The 14,955-nt window shown below is 62.9% G+C and overlaps 3 protein-coding genes across 3 annotated transcripts; 2 read left to right on the top strand and 1 right to left on the bottom strand.

Moving 5' to 3' along the window:
• Positions 1 to 396: 396 nt before the first annotated feature.
• CHLRE_12g533550v5 (uncharacterized protein) lies at positions 397 to 6,337 on the top strand. Its single transcript, XM_001692956.2, has 12 exons — positions 397 to 528; positions 619 to 735; positions 854 to 925; positions 995 to 1,116; positions 1,374 to 1,443; positions 2,464 to 2,531; positions 2,901 to 3,060; positions 3,207 to 3,399; positions 3,614 to 3,780; positions 4,034 to 4,108; positions 4,294 to 4,471; positions 4,802 to 6,337. Exons 1-12 carry the CDS (start codon positions 466 to 468, stop codon positions 5,041 to 5,043), a joined length of 1,527 nt encoding a protein of 508 aa, XP_001693008.1. The 5' UTR covers positions 397 to 465; the 3' UTR covers positions 5,044 to 6,337.
• An 85-nt stretch (positions 6,338 to 6,422) lies between these two features.
• On the top strand, positions 6,423 to 11,914 carry CHLRE_12g533600v5 (uncharacterized protein). The gene is made up of 8 exons (XM_043068607.1): positions 6,423 to 6,651; positions 6,817 to 6,920; positions 7,027 to 7,119; positions 7,334 to 7,454; positions 7,642 to 7,769; positions 8,121 to 8,323; positions 8,527 to 10,374; positions 10,597 to 11,914. Exons 1-8 carry the CDS (start codon positions 6,591 to 6,593, stop codon positions 10,679 to 10,681), a joined length of 2,643 nt encoding a protein of 880 aa, XP_042918702.1. The 5' UTR covers positions 6,423 to 6,590; the 3' UTR covers positions 10,682 to 11,914.
• Positions 11,915 to 11,916: 2 nt separating this feature from the next.
• CHLRE_12g533650v5 (uncharacterized protein) lies at positions 11,917 to 14,902 on the bottom strand. The gene is made up of 4 exons (XM_001692851.2): positions 14,462 to 14,902; positions 13,733 to 13,964; positions 13,532 to 13,580; positions 11,917 to 13,350 (listed from the first exon to the last, which is right to left on the bottom strand). Exons 1-4 carry the CDS (start codon positions 14,771 to 14,773, stop codon positions 13,032 to 13,034), a joined length of 912 nt encoding a protein of 303 aa, XP_001692903.2. The 5' UTR covers positions 14,774 to 14,902; the 3' UTR covers positions 11,917 to 13,031.
• Between the last annotated feature and the right edge of the window lie 53 nt (positions 14,903 to 14,955).

Raw genomic sequence — 14,955 nt, forward strand, 5'->3', positions numbered from 1 at the left:
GCCACTGTCCCTCGCACTCCTATATCACTTCGAAAGCTCCAGCCCTTAAGACTCAGCGGCCGCACTGGCATCGCGGTCGCAACCAACGCGTGGCATTCGCACCACGCTAACCCCACATCAGATTATGATAGTTATGCACTCATTCCCAGTGCGTGCTAGGTCTGATGGAACGAGCAGAGTTAATAGGGTTATTTTCGCGCGTCATGTAGCGCTGCAGAACAAGCCAGCCTTTGTGTAAAATTTGGAGCGAGTATGCATTGATTATGAAGATGTGAGCAAGGATCCATCAAATTCGGCGTCCTCTACGCAGCACTTTCGGGATGTGTGCACGTTGGGCTAGCCGAAGGCGCTCTCCTGCGCATGTGTGCGTTCACATTTTCCACACGCGTGCTCATAGTCGAGCATTTGCCCACTCACCAATAATTAAGGCCCTTGTCACGTTCTTGTTGTGGCAAACAACCAAAAATGGTGTCCCTGGGCCTTGAGACGGTGCTGGCGGGCACGCCCTCCAACATCTGCAAGACCAAGGTGGGGCGTGCTGCGGGGGGCCTGGCTGTTTTGGGTCTGGCTGCTCCAAACTTTCGCCTGAATTGAGGTCGGCCGGCATCGCGCGCGCAGGTGGTTTGCACGCTGGGCCCTAAGTCCCGCAGTGTGGAGGTGCTGGAGGAGCTGCTGCGCGCTGGAATGAGCGTGGCGCGCTTCAACTTCTCTCACGGCTCGCACGACTATCACCAGGTGCGCAACTTTGCAGGGCGGCGGGCGTTGCGCGCGTAGGCGTTAGCACTGCGCATATCGCTGATTTGGGTTGTGATTGCTTCACTGTCACTGAATTGCGTGGCGTTGGCCCTCGCAGGAGACCCTTGACAACCTTCGCCAGGCGATGGCCAACACCAAGGTCATGTGCGCGGCGATGCTGGACACCAAGGTGCGAATTGGTGCGCATCGCCATGTCTACGTGACACATGCTGATAAAATACACCTTTCACACGTGTAGGGTCCTGAGATCCGCACTGGCACGCTGAAGGACGGCAAGCCGGTGCAGCTGACCGCGGGCCAGGAGGTGACCATTACCACCGACTACGCGCTGCCCGGTGACGAGAAGACGATTGCCATGAGGTGTGTGTGCACTGACCGGGAGGGACGGTGTTGGATCGGGCTCGGGAGCGGGGCCAGGAGTTCGTTGGGCGGGAACTCCGGTGCGTGCAGGCGTTACAACCCACGCCGTTACATGGGGCCGCCCGCACACCAACTCCCTGCACCTCCAACTCCTCTCTCTCACGGGACCAGCAGCGGGTGCTCTCATGCGCTGCTGTTGCATTACTGAGATGCCACTTGGCTAACGTTTGCCACACCTGGGGCCCCCTCGTCTGCAGCTACAAGAAGCTGGCCCAGGACGTGAAGCCCGGCTCCCAGATCCTGTGCGCGGACGGCAGCATTGTGCTGGTGCGTTGGATGGCGGCGAGGCGTGCGGCTCTGGCGGGTTGGACAGGGGGAGGGAGGGGGGAGGGGGGGCGCTGAGGGTATGAGCAGGATCGCGGGACTGGGAGTTGAAGCTGCGGCAACGACGGGAAGCGGGGCGGCGTTTTCGCGCGCCGCTGCGGAGCAATGCGGGGGCAGCCTTACGGTACGGTTGGAAGCCGTTCATGCAGCTGCACCGGCAGCCTTATCGGAGGCCAGCGCCATGAGCTGCAGCGGTCTCGAGGTGCACAGCGGCGTTCCTGTAGGCGGATGAGGCGACAACAGCAGCAGCAGCGGCAGACGCCACACACAGCAGACGGGCTGGCGCGACGGAGAGCAGTTGCCTGGCTGGTTTCCATTGTGAGACACCGGAAGGCAGTGGTCGGTGCAAGGCACACAACGGCCAGCAGTCGCACCGCCTGCGCATGCGACCAGCCGCGCGCTCTCGTCACATAGGCGTCTGGCTCGCGGCTTCATGGCTGTGGAGAAGCTGCGGCGCCGGCGGTGGCAACGGATGGAGGACTCGGCCAGCTTTGTATCAAACCGCCAGGCGACCCAGGTTGTAGCGGGGCAGTTTTGCGGCAGTACATGCTGCCCCTTACCCCGGCGGCGCGCCCGTGCAACCTGACCGACCAGCGGCCTTGACGGCGGAGGCGGCGCGGCCATGTGGCCTCAGTGCGCCGCAAGCAAGCTCCGTGGATGGCCACCAGCGCAGCAGCCAGTGCGCTAATGCGCCTCAGCGGGGCCGGGGGCCGTGACAGCCGCAGCGGCGGCAGTAGCTGGCGGTGTCAGCTGACGTACACGAACGAAGCGTTGTCGCACTTGGAGCCTGCGGCGGCAGGGTGGCAGTCGGGTTCACCTATTTGCCAGCAATCCTTACTGCGCCCAGCAAGGTGCTGGGCGCAAAGCGAGGTCACATGCGTGTTTCTGCAGCACGGCTTGTTATTGGAAGCTGGCGGTCGCTTACCGTGTGCCCCGTGTTGCCATGGCGGTCCCCCTGTGCAGGAGGTGGTGTCCACCGACCCCGCCGCCGGCACTGTGCGCGCCCGCTGCATGAACAGCGCCATGCTGGGGTGAGTAGCTGCTGGGGGGCACACATATGCTTGACACATGGCTGGGTGTTACTCAGGGGTGGGTGGAGTGGCTGCGTGGTTGCGGGTTGGGCTTGTAGGTTAAGCATGAGCTCTGACTCAGGCTGCTTGGCACTCGTTGCATGAAAGAGATGCGGGCATGATGCGGGGCCTCATCGCTGCCTGCTGTGGCCGCCAGTTGCAGCCAAGAATGCGTGTTGCGCCAGGCTCATCAGGCTCCCCGTGTGGTTGTGAAAGCTGTGCGCGGGTTGCCCTCCAACCGTCGCCAGCGTGCCACGCGCCCGCTCTCCCGCCGCGTTCCTCCCACTCACTCGCTGCCTTCCCCTCGCCCCTCGCCCTGTGCCCGTGCAGCGAGCGCAAGAACGTGAACCTGCCGGGTGTGGTTGTGGACCTGCCCACGCTGACGGACAAGGACGTGGACGACCTTATCAACTGGGCCCTGCCCAACGACATCGACTTCATCGCCGCCTCCTTTGTGCGCAAGGGCTCGGACATCGACACCATCCGTCAGGTGCGGTGGCAGAGTCAGCATCAGGGGGGGCCTTGGGGCTGCGGCCGCAGAGAACCCAGCTTTTGACCAACCTCCCGCGCCCCCGCTCATCAAGAATGCTGCCGCTTGCCGTGTGTGTTGCGCCACGTGATCCCCCGCCACGTCAGGTGCTGGGCGAGCGCGGCAGGTCCATCAAGATCATCTCCAAGGTGGAGAACCAGGAGGGCATCCAGAACTTCGATGACATCCTGGCCAAGACCGACTCCGTCATGGTGGCGCGCGGTGACCTGGGCATGGAGATCCCCACCGAGAAGATCTTCCTGGCGCAGAAGATGATGATCCAGAAGTGCAACTACGCCGGTGCGTTGCGCGGCCGGGTGTTGCGGTTTTGTGGACGGGTGTGCCCACCATATCGCTACGACGTCAAGAACAGGAAGCTGCGGCGCCCTGTGGCCGTGGCCGTTGTCGGTTGCGTTAGGTGTAGCGTCCTTAGGTAGAATGCCCGCTTCGAAGGTGCACCCAGCCTGGAACCGTGTGCCCTGTCTGCCCTTTGTGCCGTGACGCACGCCCGCAGGCAAGCCAGTCATCACCGCCACGCAGATGCTCGAGTCCATGATCAAGAACCCGCGCCCCACGCGTGCCGAGGCCACGGACGTGGCCAACGCCGTGCTGGACGGCACCGACTGCGTCATGCTTTCGGGCGAGACCGCCGCCGGCAACTTCCCGGTGGAGGCCGTGAAGGTGTGTGGGGTGGAGGGGGAAGGGGGGCGCGGGGCGCCTGTGGAGGGGCTCTCCAGGCGGCACGCTGGAGGGGCGGGAGGAGACGTGCTCACATGGCTCATCTTTTGCCGCGTCTCGTTCCTCCGCTCCAGCCTCGCCACGTGTACTCCGGCGCTTCCATGGAATCTCGCTCTGGACACACGCGCGTGTACACACACACACTCTGTTCCGTTTGTTTTGTGTTTCACACACACACACATGCTATCACGCTCAGGTGATGACCAAGATCTGCCGCGAGGCTGAGGCCTCCCTGGACTACTACGCCATGTTCAAGAACATCCTTAAGCAGGCGAGTGCGCGCGGCGAGTGCGGCCGCTGCAGCCACTGACAACAGCGTTGTGCGCGTTTCAGTGATCGCCCACATGTGCGGAGTACCGCGCGCATGTCCGTTGCCCCGGCGCCCATATGTGCCCACGTGGTTGCCGAAACGGTTGCTGACGTGGCTTTTGTCGTCTTGTGCCGTCGTGGCCGCAGGCGCCCATGCCCATGAGCCCGCTGGAGTCGCTGGCGTCGTCCGCCGTGCGCACCGCGCACAAGGTGCACGCCAGCCTGATTGTGGTGCTCACGCGCGAGGGCTCCACCGCCCGCCTGGTGGCCAAGTACCGCCCGCTGGTGCCCGTGCTCACCGTGGCCGTGCCCGTGCTCACCACCGGTGCGTGCTGCGCGGCGGGGGGGCGGAGGGCTCGGGTGTTGGGTCCGGGGGGCTGGTGGTGGGGGGGTCAGGGTTTGGGAGACTGAGAAACAAAGCGGGTGGGGACCGGATGGGCTTGGGCGGGGTGGGGTGGAATACAGCAAGTTCGAAGCAGTTGCGGTAGTTGCGGCTACTGAAACATTGTCTGCCTTAGCGCCGGGGCTGGGATTTGGAATTGCGGCAAGTGTGCTGCTGCCGCTGCAATCCGCCAGCTGCCCATGCCCTTGGCCCCGTTGCCCGCCTGACCTGCGCCTCCCGCCCCGCTCCCGCCGCTGCCTCTGCCTCCTGCAGACTCGCTCACCTGGACCTGCAGCGGCGAGGCGCCGGCGCGCCAGTGCCTGGTCACCCGCGGCCTGATCCCCGTGCTGGCGGAGGGCAGCGCGCGTGCCACGGACTCGGACACGACCGATGAGATCCTGGCCGCCGCCATCGAGCACGCCAAGCGCGCGCGCTACTGCGCCAAGGGCGACTCCATCGTGGCCCTGCACCGCATCGGGAACGCGTCCGTCATCAAGATCGTGGACATCAAGTAAAGCGGACACGCACGCATCTGCATGACGTGTGTGGGTTGCTGCGTGTTTGGTGCGGAGCGTGGCGGCGGCGGCGGTAGCGGCGGCTGAAGGCGGCGGCTGGCGTGCTGAGTCCTGGAGGCGCGTCGCTGCTGTCGTCCTGCTTTTGGCGGCGGCGTCACGTTGCGGTCAGCGGGGGCGCTCCAGGCGAGGAGCGGTGCCTTGGTGAGCCAAGCCAACCCATATGAAGCGCCGGCTTGGCGGGGGAGGCGCCGGGGCGCCGCCCAGCCAACGTACAGGACTGAGTCTGCAGTGCAGCAGGAGAGGTCGGGCAGACGGGGGTTGCACCAGCCGTGCTGACCCCGCATGTACAAAACTGTTCCTTCGTGTCTGTGTGTTAGTGAATGGGTGATGGGTGGGTTGTGTGGGGGATGATTGGCTAACGTCAGTCGCACAGGTGAACTGCGAGAAGATGGAGCTTGATAACAAATCGGACAATCGAGCCTATCCGGCGCGCCGATTCCGGGCTGTCGGTGTGGGCAAGTGCGTTGACATTGGTGTTGGAAGCAGAGCTGACGCGTGTGTCACAGGCCGTTGGTTTGCTGTGCCGGGTCTGATAACACTGCTCTAGCTGCGATGGTGGTCGCACAGGCACAAGGATAGGGGCTGCACGGTGGGCCGCATGAGCGCGGCAGGTCCGCGGGAAACCCGGAAAGAAACAAGGGTACGTACATGCTGTCTTCGAAGGCGCCAGGGAATGTCGAAGAATGATGGATTGGCAGATGTCAAGGCTGGCCAGGGCCTTGCAGGTTTAAACACTCGCGCGTCACATAGCCGTGTGCACGATTTGCGCGTTCGGCGGTGTGTTTGCTGCGAAGTGGGGAGTTGCATGGAAGAGCGCGTGCACCGCAGATAGGCACTCGAGCAGGGCCAGGCTGAGCTAGGCAGGACGAATGGAGGTACGCGAATCGTTACAACTCGCCTCCGAGTTTGAGGTATGTGATACGGTGGGCACTGGGCAGTCAGGTGGGCCCCCGGACAACTTGTGGCGCTACGGCCCAGCCGGCACTAGGCACACCGATGGGCCCCCTGCCCCCTGTCAGGAACGGCTGCCCCTCCTCCAACTCCTTGGCTCCCGAACGACCATAATCACCTGTCGCTGTTGCTTCCAAGGCTTGATCTAGCCTCGCTGCTTTGAGTGTACGTGCATACTTCTGTGCACAATGTTTGCTAGGGGAATCCGGATACCCGGGCGGCCGTGCCGATCCTTTCGGCCGCGCCCGGGTCGTGGCGTGTCAGCGTGTAAAAGCTCGGGGACAGCCATCTGCTGAAGTCAAAAGTGGCAAAGGCAGCAAAGGCTAGACGCAGACTTACAAAGACAAGAACCACAACGTGATACTGTAATTTACAACAGCAAATAAAGAAGGCAGCTCTTGACGACTCCGAAAGGATGACTAGAGCCGGGTAATACAGGTTGCAACTCTGTCAGTATTGTTCAGGTATCACTATTATAACTTACAGTACCTAGTAATGCCTAAGACAACGCCACTCGTCTTCCGTGACGTGCGAGCATGGCGGAAGGAAGCGCTGCGCGTAAAGCTGCCAACGCGAAAGCCGATGAAGGGCCTCAAAGTGGGTACTGGTGTACATCAATAATTGCGCACGCCAGGGACTACTGGATGATACATGGGACTAAGAGTCAGGGCCGCGGGCCCTCAGACTCCCGCCCACCCACGCGTCTGCGTCCCTAGGTGGCCAGGCCCCTCGCACCCCTGCGGCCCTGCCCCACCCTGACAGGCGTCCTGCTGGCCCGCCAGCTCCAAGTGAGCCGCTACTTGGATCCGTGGGGAACGCCGCAAATCACATGGGTGCACTCGCACCAGATTGTGCGTGGCTTCAAGGTGAGACAACGCCGTGGGCTGGACGGGATGAGACAACCTTGACGGTCCGCCGCCTACGCAGCCCTCCCTTACCTCGACCACCCCTTGCCTCCTTGCCCGCCCTCAGGTTATTGTGAACCTCTACGACATCTTGCCGCCCCGCCTCAACTCGTGTCTGTCGGGATGCGGCCTGGGCGGAGCCTTCCACTCGGGCGTGGAGGTACGGGGCAACACCATGGGGGCAACACGGCGGGCCCATGGCTGCGGTAGGCTGCCCTTTACCCTCCAAACCCCCCTCCCCCCTTTCCACACACGCACACACATGCCTGCTGTATGCACATGGCAGCCTCCATTCAGGGCCACAGTTCCAGCCATGTTAAGGCTGTCGCTCATCAGTTGACCCCGCACGCGCCCACAACATCCCCACTGACCAGGTGGCAGGCACGGAGTACGCGTTCGGCGGCGCCAGCGCTGAGGACCAGGGCATCATGGCTCTGACCCGGCCGCTGTACGTGCTGCGGCGGGAGGCGGAGGAGCTGGTGAAGGCGGGACAGGGTGAGTCAGCGCGGGGGGTGGGTGGGCGGGCAGGGCAGGTTGCGGTCTTGGGGCAGTGACGCGCAGGGCGGATGGACGCGCTGCGGGCCGGGCCCGGCCTTGGAGATTGACGGTGTAGACAGACGGATGACTGGCGGATGGCTGCGCGATGCCCGTGTGCCGCACGCTGTGTGTGCACACTGCACAGATGATGCCGGCTCTGCGGCCGCTGCGCTGGGGTGGATGCCGGCGCTGCGGTCTCGGGCGGTGGTGGGGTGGTGGCTGGGCAGCCTGGCGGAGCTGGACGAGCAGGTGCTGAGGCCGCTGTGGCTGCAGGTGGGCGAGCAGGGCGGGTCGGCTGGTGGTGCCAAAACCTGAAGGGTTGTTGGGAAGACCGTAAGGAGCAGTGAGTGCCAGTGCGCGCGCCCTGGCGGCTGCTTAATGGGTACCCGGCCAACTCGGCTGCTAGCAGCCACATTCCGTAAACCAAGTCGCCGTGTGTGTGTGTGTGCGTGTGTGTTGCTACCGTAGCGTATCGCGCTGCAAAACGTGTTAACACTCCAAACTTCTCACTGCTCCAGACTACCGTACTTGCGCCATGCGCCAGACTCTGTCAAGGGCTCTGCCCATGCACCACGCCTAACCACTCGCTGCGCCTGGCCTCCCATCCCATCCCGCACCCTGCAGGGCAGGTGGGTTGGCCCCGCCTACCGGCTGCTGTCCCGCAACTGCAACCACTTCTCCCGTGCGCTGTGCGGCGCGCTGCTGGCGCACCCCAGCTTCAAGGCAGCGCCCGGCAAGTCCGACCCGCTGCGCATGGTGCCGCGCAAGGTCACGCGCCTCAGCAGCCTGGCGGCGGCGCTGCGCTGCTGCACCGGCCGCATGGACTCGTGAGTGGGCTGTGTGCGCCGTATTGTTGCCGTAGTGTTGCCGTAGTGTGGCATCAGCCCTTTACCATGTGGGGGAGATTCGCGTAATTACTGCGGCGTGCACCGCCCACCTGCAGGGTGCGGGTGCAGTTGCTGATCGAGCCCGTGCTCCTCCTTACACGGCCTTGGTTCTGCCTTTGCGCATGTGTGTGTTCGCCACGCAGCCCCATGCCTCTGGCGCCCTACGCGCTCAACCTGTTCCAGGGCGAGCCGCGCAGCATAGTCGGCGACCTGCCGCCCTGGTTCCGGCTGCAGCAGCAGCGCCTTGCGACGGCCGCCGCAGCCACCGCGGCGGCGGCCGAGGAGGGCAGCGTGGAGGGCGCTGACAAGGCCGCTGCTGGGGTCGGGGCGGTCATAGCAGGCGCAGGCGCAGGCGCACACACACCGGTGGAGCGTGGTTTGGAGCGTCGCAGTGCGGCAGTGAAAGCGGCCGCGGCGGCGGCTGAGGCACGGGCGGCGGCGGCAGCGGCGAGGGCCTCGCCCACACGGCTAGGCGGGGTGGTGTCCGTACCCGAGGGAGGCATGCGGACGTCGCAGTTCGCGACGCCACCTAAGCAGGCAGCGTCCGGAGAAGCTGCAAGGAGGGCGAGCCGGGATTACGCAGCCACGCACGGAGCCGCGGCGTTCGAGAGGGGAGCCTTTGGCATGCCTGCTCTGGCAGCAGCTGCAATCGGAGGGGTGTCCCATGGAGAGGGCCCTACGGAAGCTCCCGGGTTTGTGGCGGAGGTGTGTAGTGCCGAACTCTCCACGACAACGGCCTCGGCCTCCGCTTCCGCGTCGGACGGTCCCACATTGCCTATGCCGCTGGCCACCCGTCTGGGTCCGCCGCAGGCGCCTTCTGGTCGCACTGCAGTGGCGGCGCCGGGGCTGCACGGCTTGGCTGCTCGCAGTCAGAGCAGGCGGCGCGTGTTTCCGGACCCGTGCTCTTCAGCATCAGGTGGAGGCCCGGGCGCGGGCGCTGCAGACGGTGCGGCCGACGCGGCTGCAGATGCAGCGGTCGCAGCGGTCATGTCGTCGCGGCGGGCATCGACGGTGGAGGAGGGAGCTGGCGGAGCCGTGCTGCCGGATCCTGCGGTCAGCTCAGGGGGCGGCGGCACTGGGATGCGAGCAGGGAGCGGCAGCGCCCAGCGGCTCAGTGCAGAGGTCCTTCAGCACAACGACGGGCAGCAAGCGCAAGCGAGCGGCAGCAGCGCTGCAGCAGGTCTGGCGGCTGAGGTTGCTGGTGGCGTCAGCGCAACGCCAATCTTGGCACCTGTGACCCCGCCAGGTCCCCACCAGCGGCAGTTGCCGCCCGCACGCGCCCCTCTGCCGCCGCTGCACCATGGCGTAACCAACTCGGTCGGCACCCATGCAAGCGTGCAAGGCGCCAGTGCTCGCGTGCCATCGGCGCAGCCACCGCAGCGATCTTATCATCCCTCAACACAACCCGTGCCATGTCCGGACCCTCTCACTCCAGCACCGCCCACCGGTCGTGGCGGCAAAGCGCCGCCGCCGCCCCATCCCTCACCTCCTCCAGCACCTTCGCCGTCCCCGCACCCGCCCAGCGGCGAGCCGCCACGCCCTTGGAGCGTTCTCTCGGGCGGTTTTGTTGACCTGATGTTTGACCGGTCAGCTCAGCCCACACCCGAGCCGCCCCCAGGCGTTCCTGCTCCAGACCCAAGGGCCGCACAGCTATCACTACCGGGCGCTGCGGAGGCTGGCCGAGCAGCAGGCGACGGCTCAGCTGGCAGCGGCGGCGGCGGCTTGGCGGCGGCACGCCCCGCCACCGTCAGCGGGTCCGGGACGTCTGTAAGCAGGTGCCGCTCTGGACGCAGCACGCCAGTTGAAGGCGCGCTGGGCGCCGAGGCGGGTGCTTGCAGCGTGGCGAGAGCGGCTAAGGCAAGGTCGCCCATCCCGTTGCAACGCGGCAGCGGCGGAGGAGCAGCGGTCCGCGTCAAGGCTGCAGACGCCGGTGCTTCAGGGGGCGTGGGCGGCGGCGCAGAGGCGGCCATGCCGACATCGCCACTATCAAGGTAGGCCCTAGCTGGCAAGGCCGACGTCATGTGTGTGTGTGTGTGTGTGTGTGTGTGTGTGTGTGTGTGTGTGTGTGTGTGTGTGTGTGTGTGTGCCTGCGCCACATGCGACATGAGCCGCGCTCCGTTGCTGCCCGCTGGGGCTTCCTCTTGCGCACAAGTATGGCATCTCAGCTGACATGACACCACCATGGCTGCTTTGTTTCTTGCGTAACTACGCAGGTACGAGATCATGGCGGCCGTGGACGCAATCGGCAGCAGTCATCGCGCCAGCCGCCATAACGACCGATCAGTCAGCGACCCATGAGCCCTGCTGGCGGCGGCCTCAAGGAGAGGAGTAGTACTGCGGCGGTCAGTAATAGTTCTATTGTGCGTATGTGTGCACAGGTTGTACAGATGTTTCATGCTTGAATGAGGCTGAGTGCCCATGAGGCAGTTGAACGAACGCTTCAAAACCGCTGCATATGCATGTGGATGTGTAGGCATGACTTTTGCACAACTTGCGGGCAGACTAAGCCCCTGAGCACGCACAGCTAGTTGTAGTGGTCGATGCATGGAAGGAGGGGTGCACGGGGATGGGTTCCCTCCCCCTGCTGGGCCACAATGCGAAACGCTAACCATGTGTTTTGTGACTTTCTTTGAACGGCCAGGGGGGCCCGCTCCGTCATCTTACCTTCTGGCATGAAAGGATCATTCATGGCTCATAGCTTTGAAGCACGTAAGGGTCATGCCTTAATCTCATTTCATGCAAGACCGTGACAGGGACTAGGAATTAGCTGCTATCAGCCAACCTTGGCTGACAGCAGCTAGTGTGTCGGCGTGCATAGGGTGAGCGTGCCCGGTTGATCGTGTGCCGTTTCGGGGGCATGCACTCGGGCGCTGAGTTCAGGGTGAGCGTTCCGGGTTTTGTTAGGTGCCCGCCCTGACCCGGTCAAAAGTTGTTCTGCGCCAACAGTGCTACTGGGGCCACGACTTGTCATCTTGTCTTTGTGACTCAGATGGTGCCTGGCGGTGTCGGTATGTCTGCAGTGTATGTATTTCTGAGTCCCTTTTGAGTCCCGTCCGGCTCTGGTGTTATTCCCCCCATCTAGCTGTCATAGCCCTCCCCCCTTCGCCCACGCAGCACGCACGTTGCAGGCTGCTGCGACTGTGAGGCTGGTGGTTCGCGTGTCATGCAACTGGGGGCGGGTACCGTAGTTGTGCGGGCGGCAGGATGGAAGTGCATGTATGAAGTGCAGGGGCTGTTGTATGAGCGAATGGTGGAGCTGCGAAGTTGCCTGTCGGTGCGCGGCGGGGCTGGGAATGGGCAGTTGTTTGCGTGCGGCACGGACTGGTCAGATACCGGTACGTGCCGCACTGGCTGGCGTAAGGCTCGGAGGTAGCCCGTTGGAAGACTGCAGGCAGAGCTCTGTGCATATTCATGAAGTGCAACAGTAAGCGACAGGGGATCAAAGTTCGTAGCTGGCCAAAGTCGGCTGGCGCTCCTTGTCACCTTGTGGCGAGCAGAGGTTGATGGCGGGCACGTGATGCCGTTCAGGACGAGGCCAGCGGTCAGGCCGGCATCGGTAGGCGTTAAAGGGCACCCACCACCGTCGACAGCGGGGGAGCGGGCGTCGGCATGACCTTGCCCGTCACGAGGCGTGGGGCAACGCTACGGTAACGGTAACACTACATTGCCTTCCACTTTGTGTGCTCCATCGTACGCACGAGGATACTACTACACACGACATCACCAATGATAGCGACAAGCCGCCGTCAGCCACAACAATCTCGCTAACTAAGCACGCGGCCTCTTGCACAGCTGGTCCCAACGCTATTCCCCAGTCCCAGCCGAAATATCACTTCTCGGGTCATTCCCTGGGGGATGACGAGATTTTGGTTCGCGTTGTACGCACTGAGCGGCCCACTGTCCACTACACACTGTACCTACCTCGCGCACACGACAACAGAATTGCGTACACCACGGCACGCTGCCCCAGACGTCTGCGCATCCATCCATTGATGCCGCCAGCCTAAAGTGCGGGGCATGTGGTACCATACGCCTGCCGCCTCTTCATTCCAGCACCAGGCCTTCACCTGTGCCACTCTTGGGGTTCAAGTTCTCCATTCAATCCCACCGGGTATTAAGTATACCGTATTCAAGGCAGCATATGCTCTGCATGGCCCCTTGTATGATGAATGCCAGTCCGCCCCCATGAGCCTAGCCCTCCATGTGGCATGTGCCACACCCCAAGATACTCTACACAATACACCCAACGCACACATGCACGGGTTTGTGAGAATTATACAACAATGTCGGCCGACAAGACATGCAAGCACTGCAGAGAGCCCACTGCAGTATACTTGCAGACACGAGCACCTGTGATTCAGCTCGTGGCCAGCGCCCTAGCGGCATTACCGTACGGTACAATGCCGCTCTACAGGTTTCACACACTACAATTTGCACCTTCTTTCAGTCCGTGCAGAACTGCGGCAGCCCCAAGCACGCCGCGTCGCTTATCATGTTAGTATCCGCATCCCGACATTCCGGCCCATGCCTTGTACTTCGCAAGGCAACACCGCACAGCCCACGCCCCGGAAGTAACCGGGCAGAGCGGCGTGCATACACAACGATGCTATGCCGGGGCATTCTTATGCCGCCACAGCAACTTGACAACCTATTCGTCCTTGTGTGTGCTGACGTCGCTGGCCTTCTTGCCGCCCAGCAGCACCGCGAGGGCCGCGGTCAGCATCTTGTAAAACCAGTACGTGTTGAGCGTGTTCATCACCACAGCCGCAACGCAGTAACCGAAGGTGCCGCCCACCGGGAACGGCGAGCCGCCGGGAACCCAGCGCTCACGCAACACGTCACCGACCAGGACGACGCTCTCGATATAGCCCCAAGCAATGCGGCAGCCGAAGAAGACCAGTACCATGCAGATGCCGTTCAGCACGTACGCGCGGGTGTTGGCCCAGCCCGCCTTGTACATGAACCAACTATGGCGAACGGCAGGGCAGGTGGACGGGGATGTGCCAGGGACAGGGGGCAGTTCATCGCCGGTTAGGGTCAGGGGCAAAGGTACGTCAACCAGAGCGCAACACTGTCATGTGGGTTGCATGGTACCGCACAATTGGCATTGCCTCTCTTGCTCTACGCGCCTACCCACGCCACGCTCACCGCAGGTGCACAAAGGTTGTCGACAGCTCCCACTGCAGGAAAGCCGCGCCTGTGAAGTGGCGACAAGGCAGATTTGGGTCATAAGTCCTGCTCAACAGTTTACAAATCAGAAGTCAGAACGCAGTAGGAGGCCATGTAGTGCTGGCCGCCATACCCCCCATCACCGGGCATTGCCTGGCTTTTGTTCATCCCGCAGCGCACCATGGTAGTGGATAAAGCCTGTCGTGACGCCGAACGCGTAGGCGGCGTGGCATACCAGAGCGTGAATGGTGTACAGCGGGCCCTCAAGCGCGAAGCGGGAGGCGCACATCACCAGGTCGTGCGCAAAATAACCGGCAGAGATGTAGCAAACCGCATAGGAAAGCGGTGTGGTCTGGAACATGCGGTTGGACTGGAATTGCGGGTCCAGGAGGATGAGGAGGCCAAGGGGGACCTGGGGGTTTGCGGACGGGGGCAAGCGGAAGGGGCAGAAAGCAATTCCTGGTAGGTGAGGTGGGTGGTCGCTTTTTTTTCGCCAGGAACCGGCCCACGCACGGTGCAGCGGGGCCGGCCGGGTGGAGGAACCGGGCTGGCAGCTGGGCTGGACGTCGCGACGTTGAGCTCGACAAGAATCTGGGCCCCATCGTGCCCCTCGTCGTACCTGTCTGTCCTAAGGTAACACCCTCACGCGCAACCGCCGCCACTACAGCTGTTAAGTTTTTCTCGGCACCAGTGTTGCAATCAACGCGTTGGTCGACTTCAATTCACTTCCTTTGGCCGGAATAGTGCAACATGGGCATCGTTTCCACAGCTGTGGCGTACTGGGTACGGTGGGCCCCCTTGTGCAACGCAAGTTGTTATGTCCCCAAACGCTCTCAGCAAGGCCTCAAGCGGTTTCGTTACGCACGGGCACCCAAATGAGCGTTTACTGCAACACTGCTTGGCACCCACCTGCACGGTGTTGTGGATGGTGCCCACAAGTCGTGCCACAGTCTGTATGGCTGCCCCCTTTGCCCGCCGCAGCTGCTTTTTCGCATCCGCGTCTTTCGTGGGCGGCTGCACGAGTATACGCGTCAGCGTCGGCACCAGCACTGCGAGCAGGACGCCCTCAACTGCCCAGAAAGCAAACGCGACGGCGGCGATGCATGTGTAATCCCGGAGCAAGCCCTTCGGTATGTGCGCCAGATAAGGCTGCGCCAGCTGAGCTGCATCTGTAGCTAGCCCTGAAAGCTGCTGCTCAAGAGCAGCGAAGGCAAAAGTCATGTTGTGACCTCCGACGCTCGCGCGTTGTGCCGAGTTTGACTTGACCTCGAGCAAGCCGTCTGATAACTAGATTAATGATAAGCACATAAGTTAGAGGTTCTTTAAGCCGCTTGAGCTGCTACAGGTATACATTCCGCAAGAGGGGAGGACTAAGAATGGGTTCCCAATGAGTGAGACTTGCC

Source organism: Chlamydomonas reinhardtii, chromosome 12, assembly GCF_000002595.2.
Source record: "Chlamydomonas reinhardtii strain CC-503 cw92 mt+ chromosome 12, whole genome shotgun sequence".
In the NCBI taxonomy this organism is placed as follows: Eukaryota; Viridiplantae; Chlorophyta; class Chlorophyceae; order Chlamydomonadales; family Chlamydomonadaceae; genus Chlamydomonas; species Chlamydomonas reinhardtii.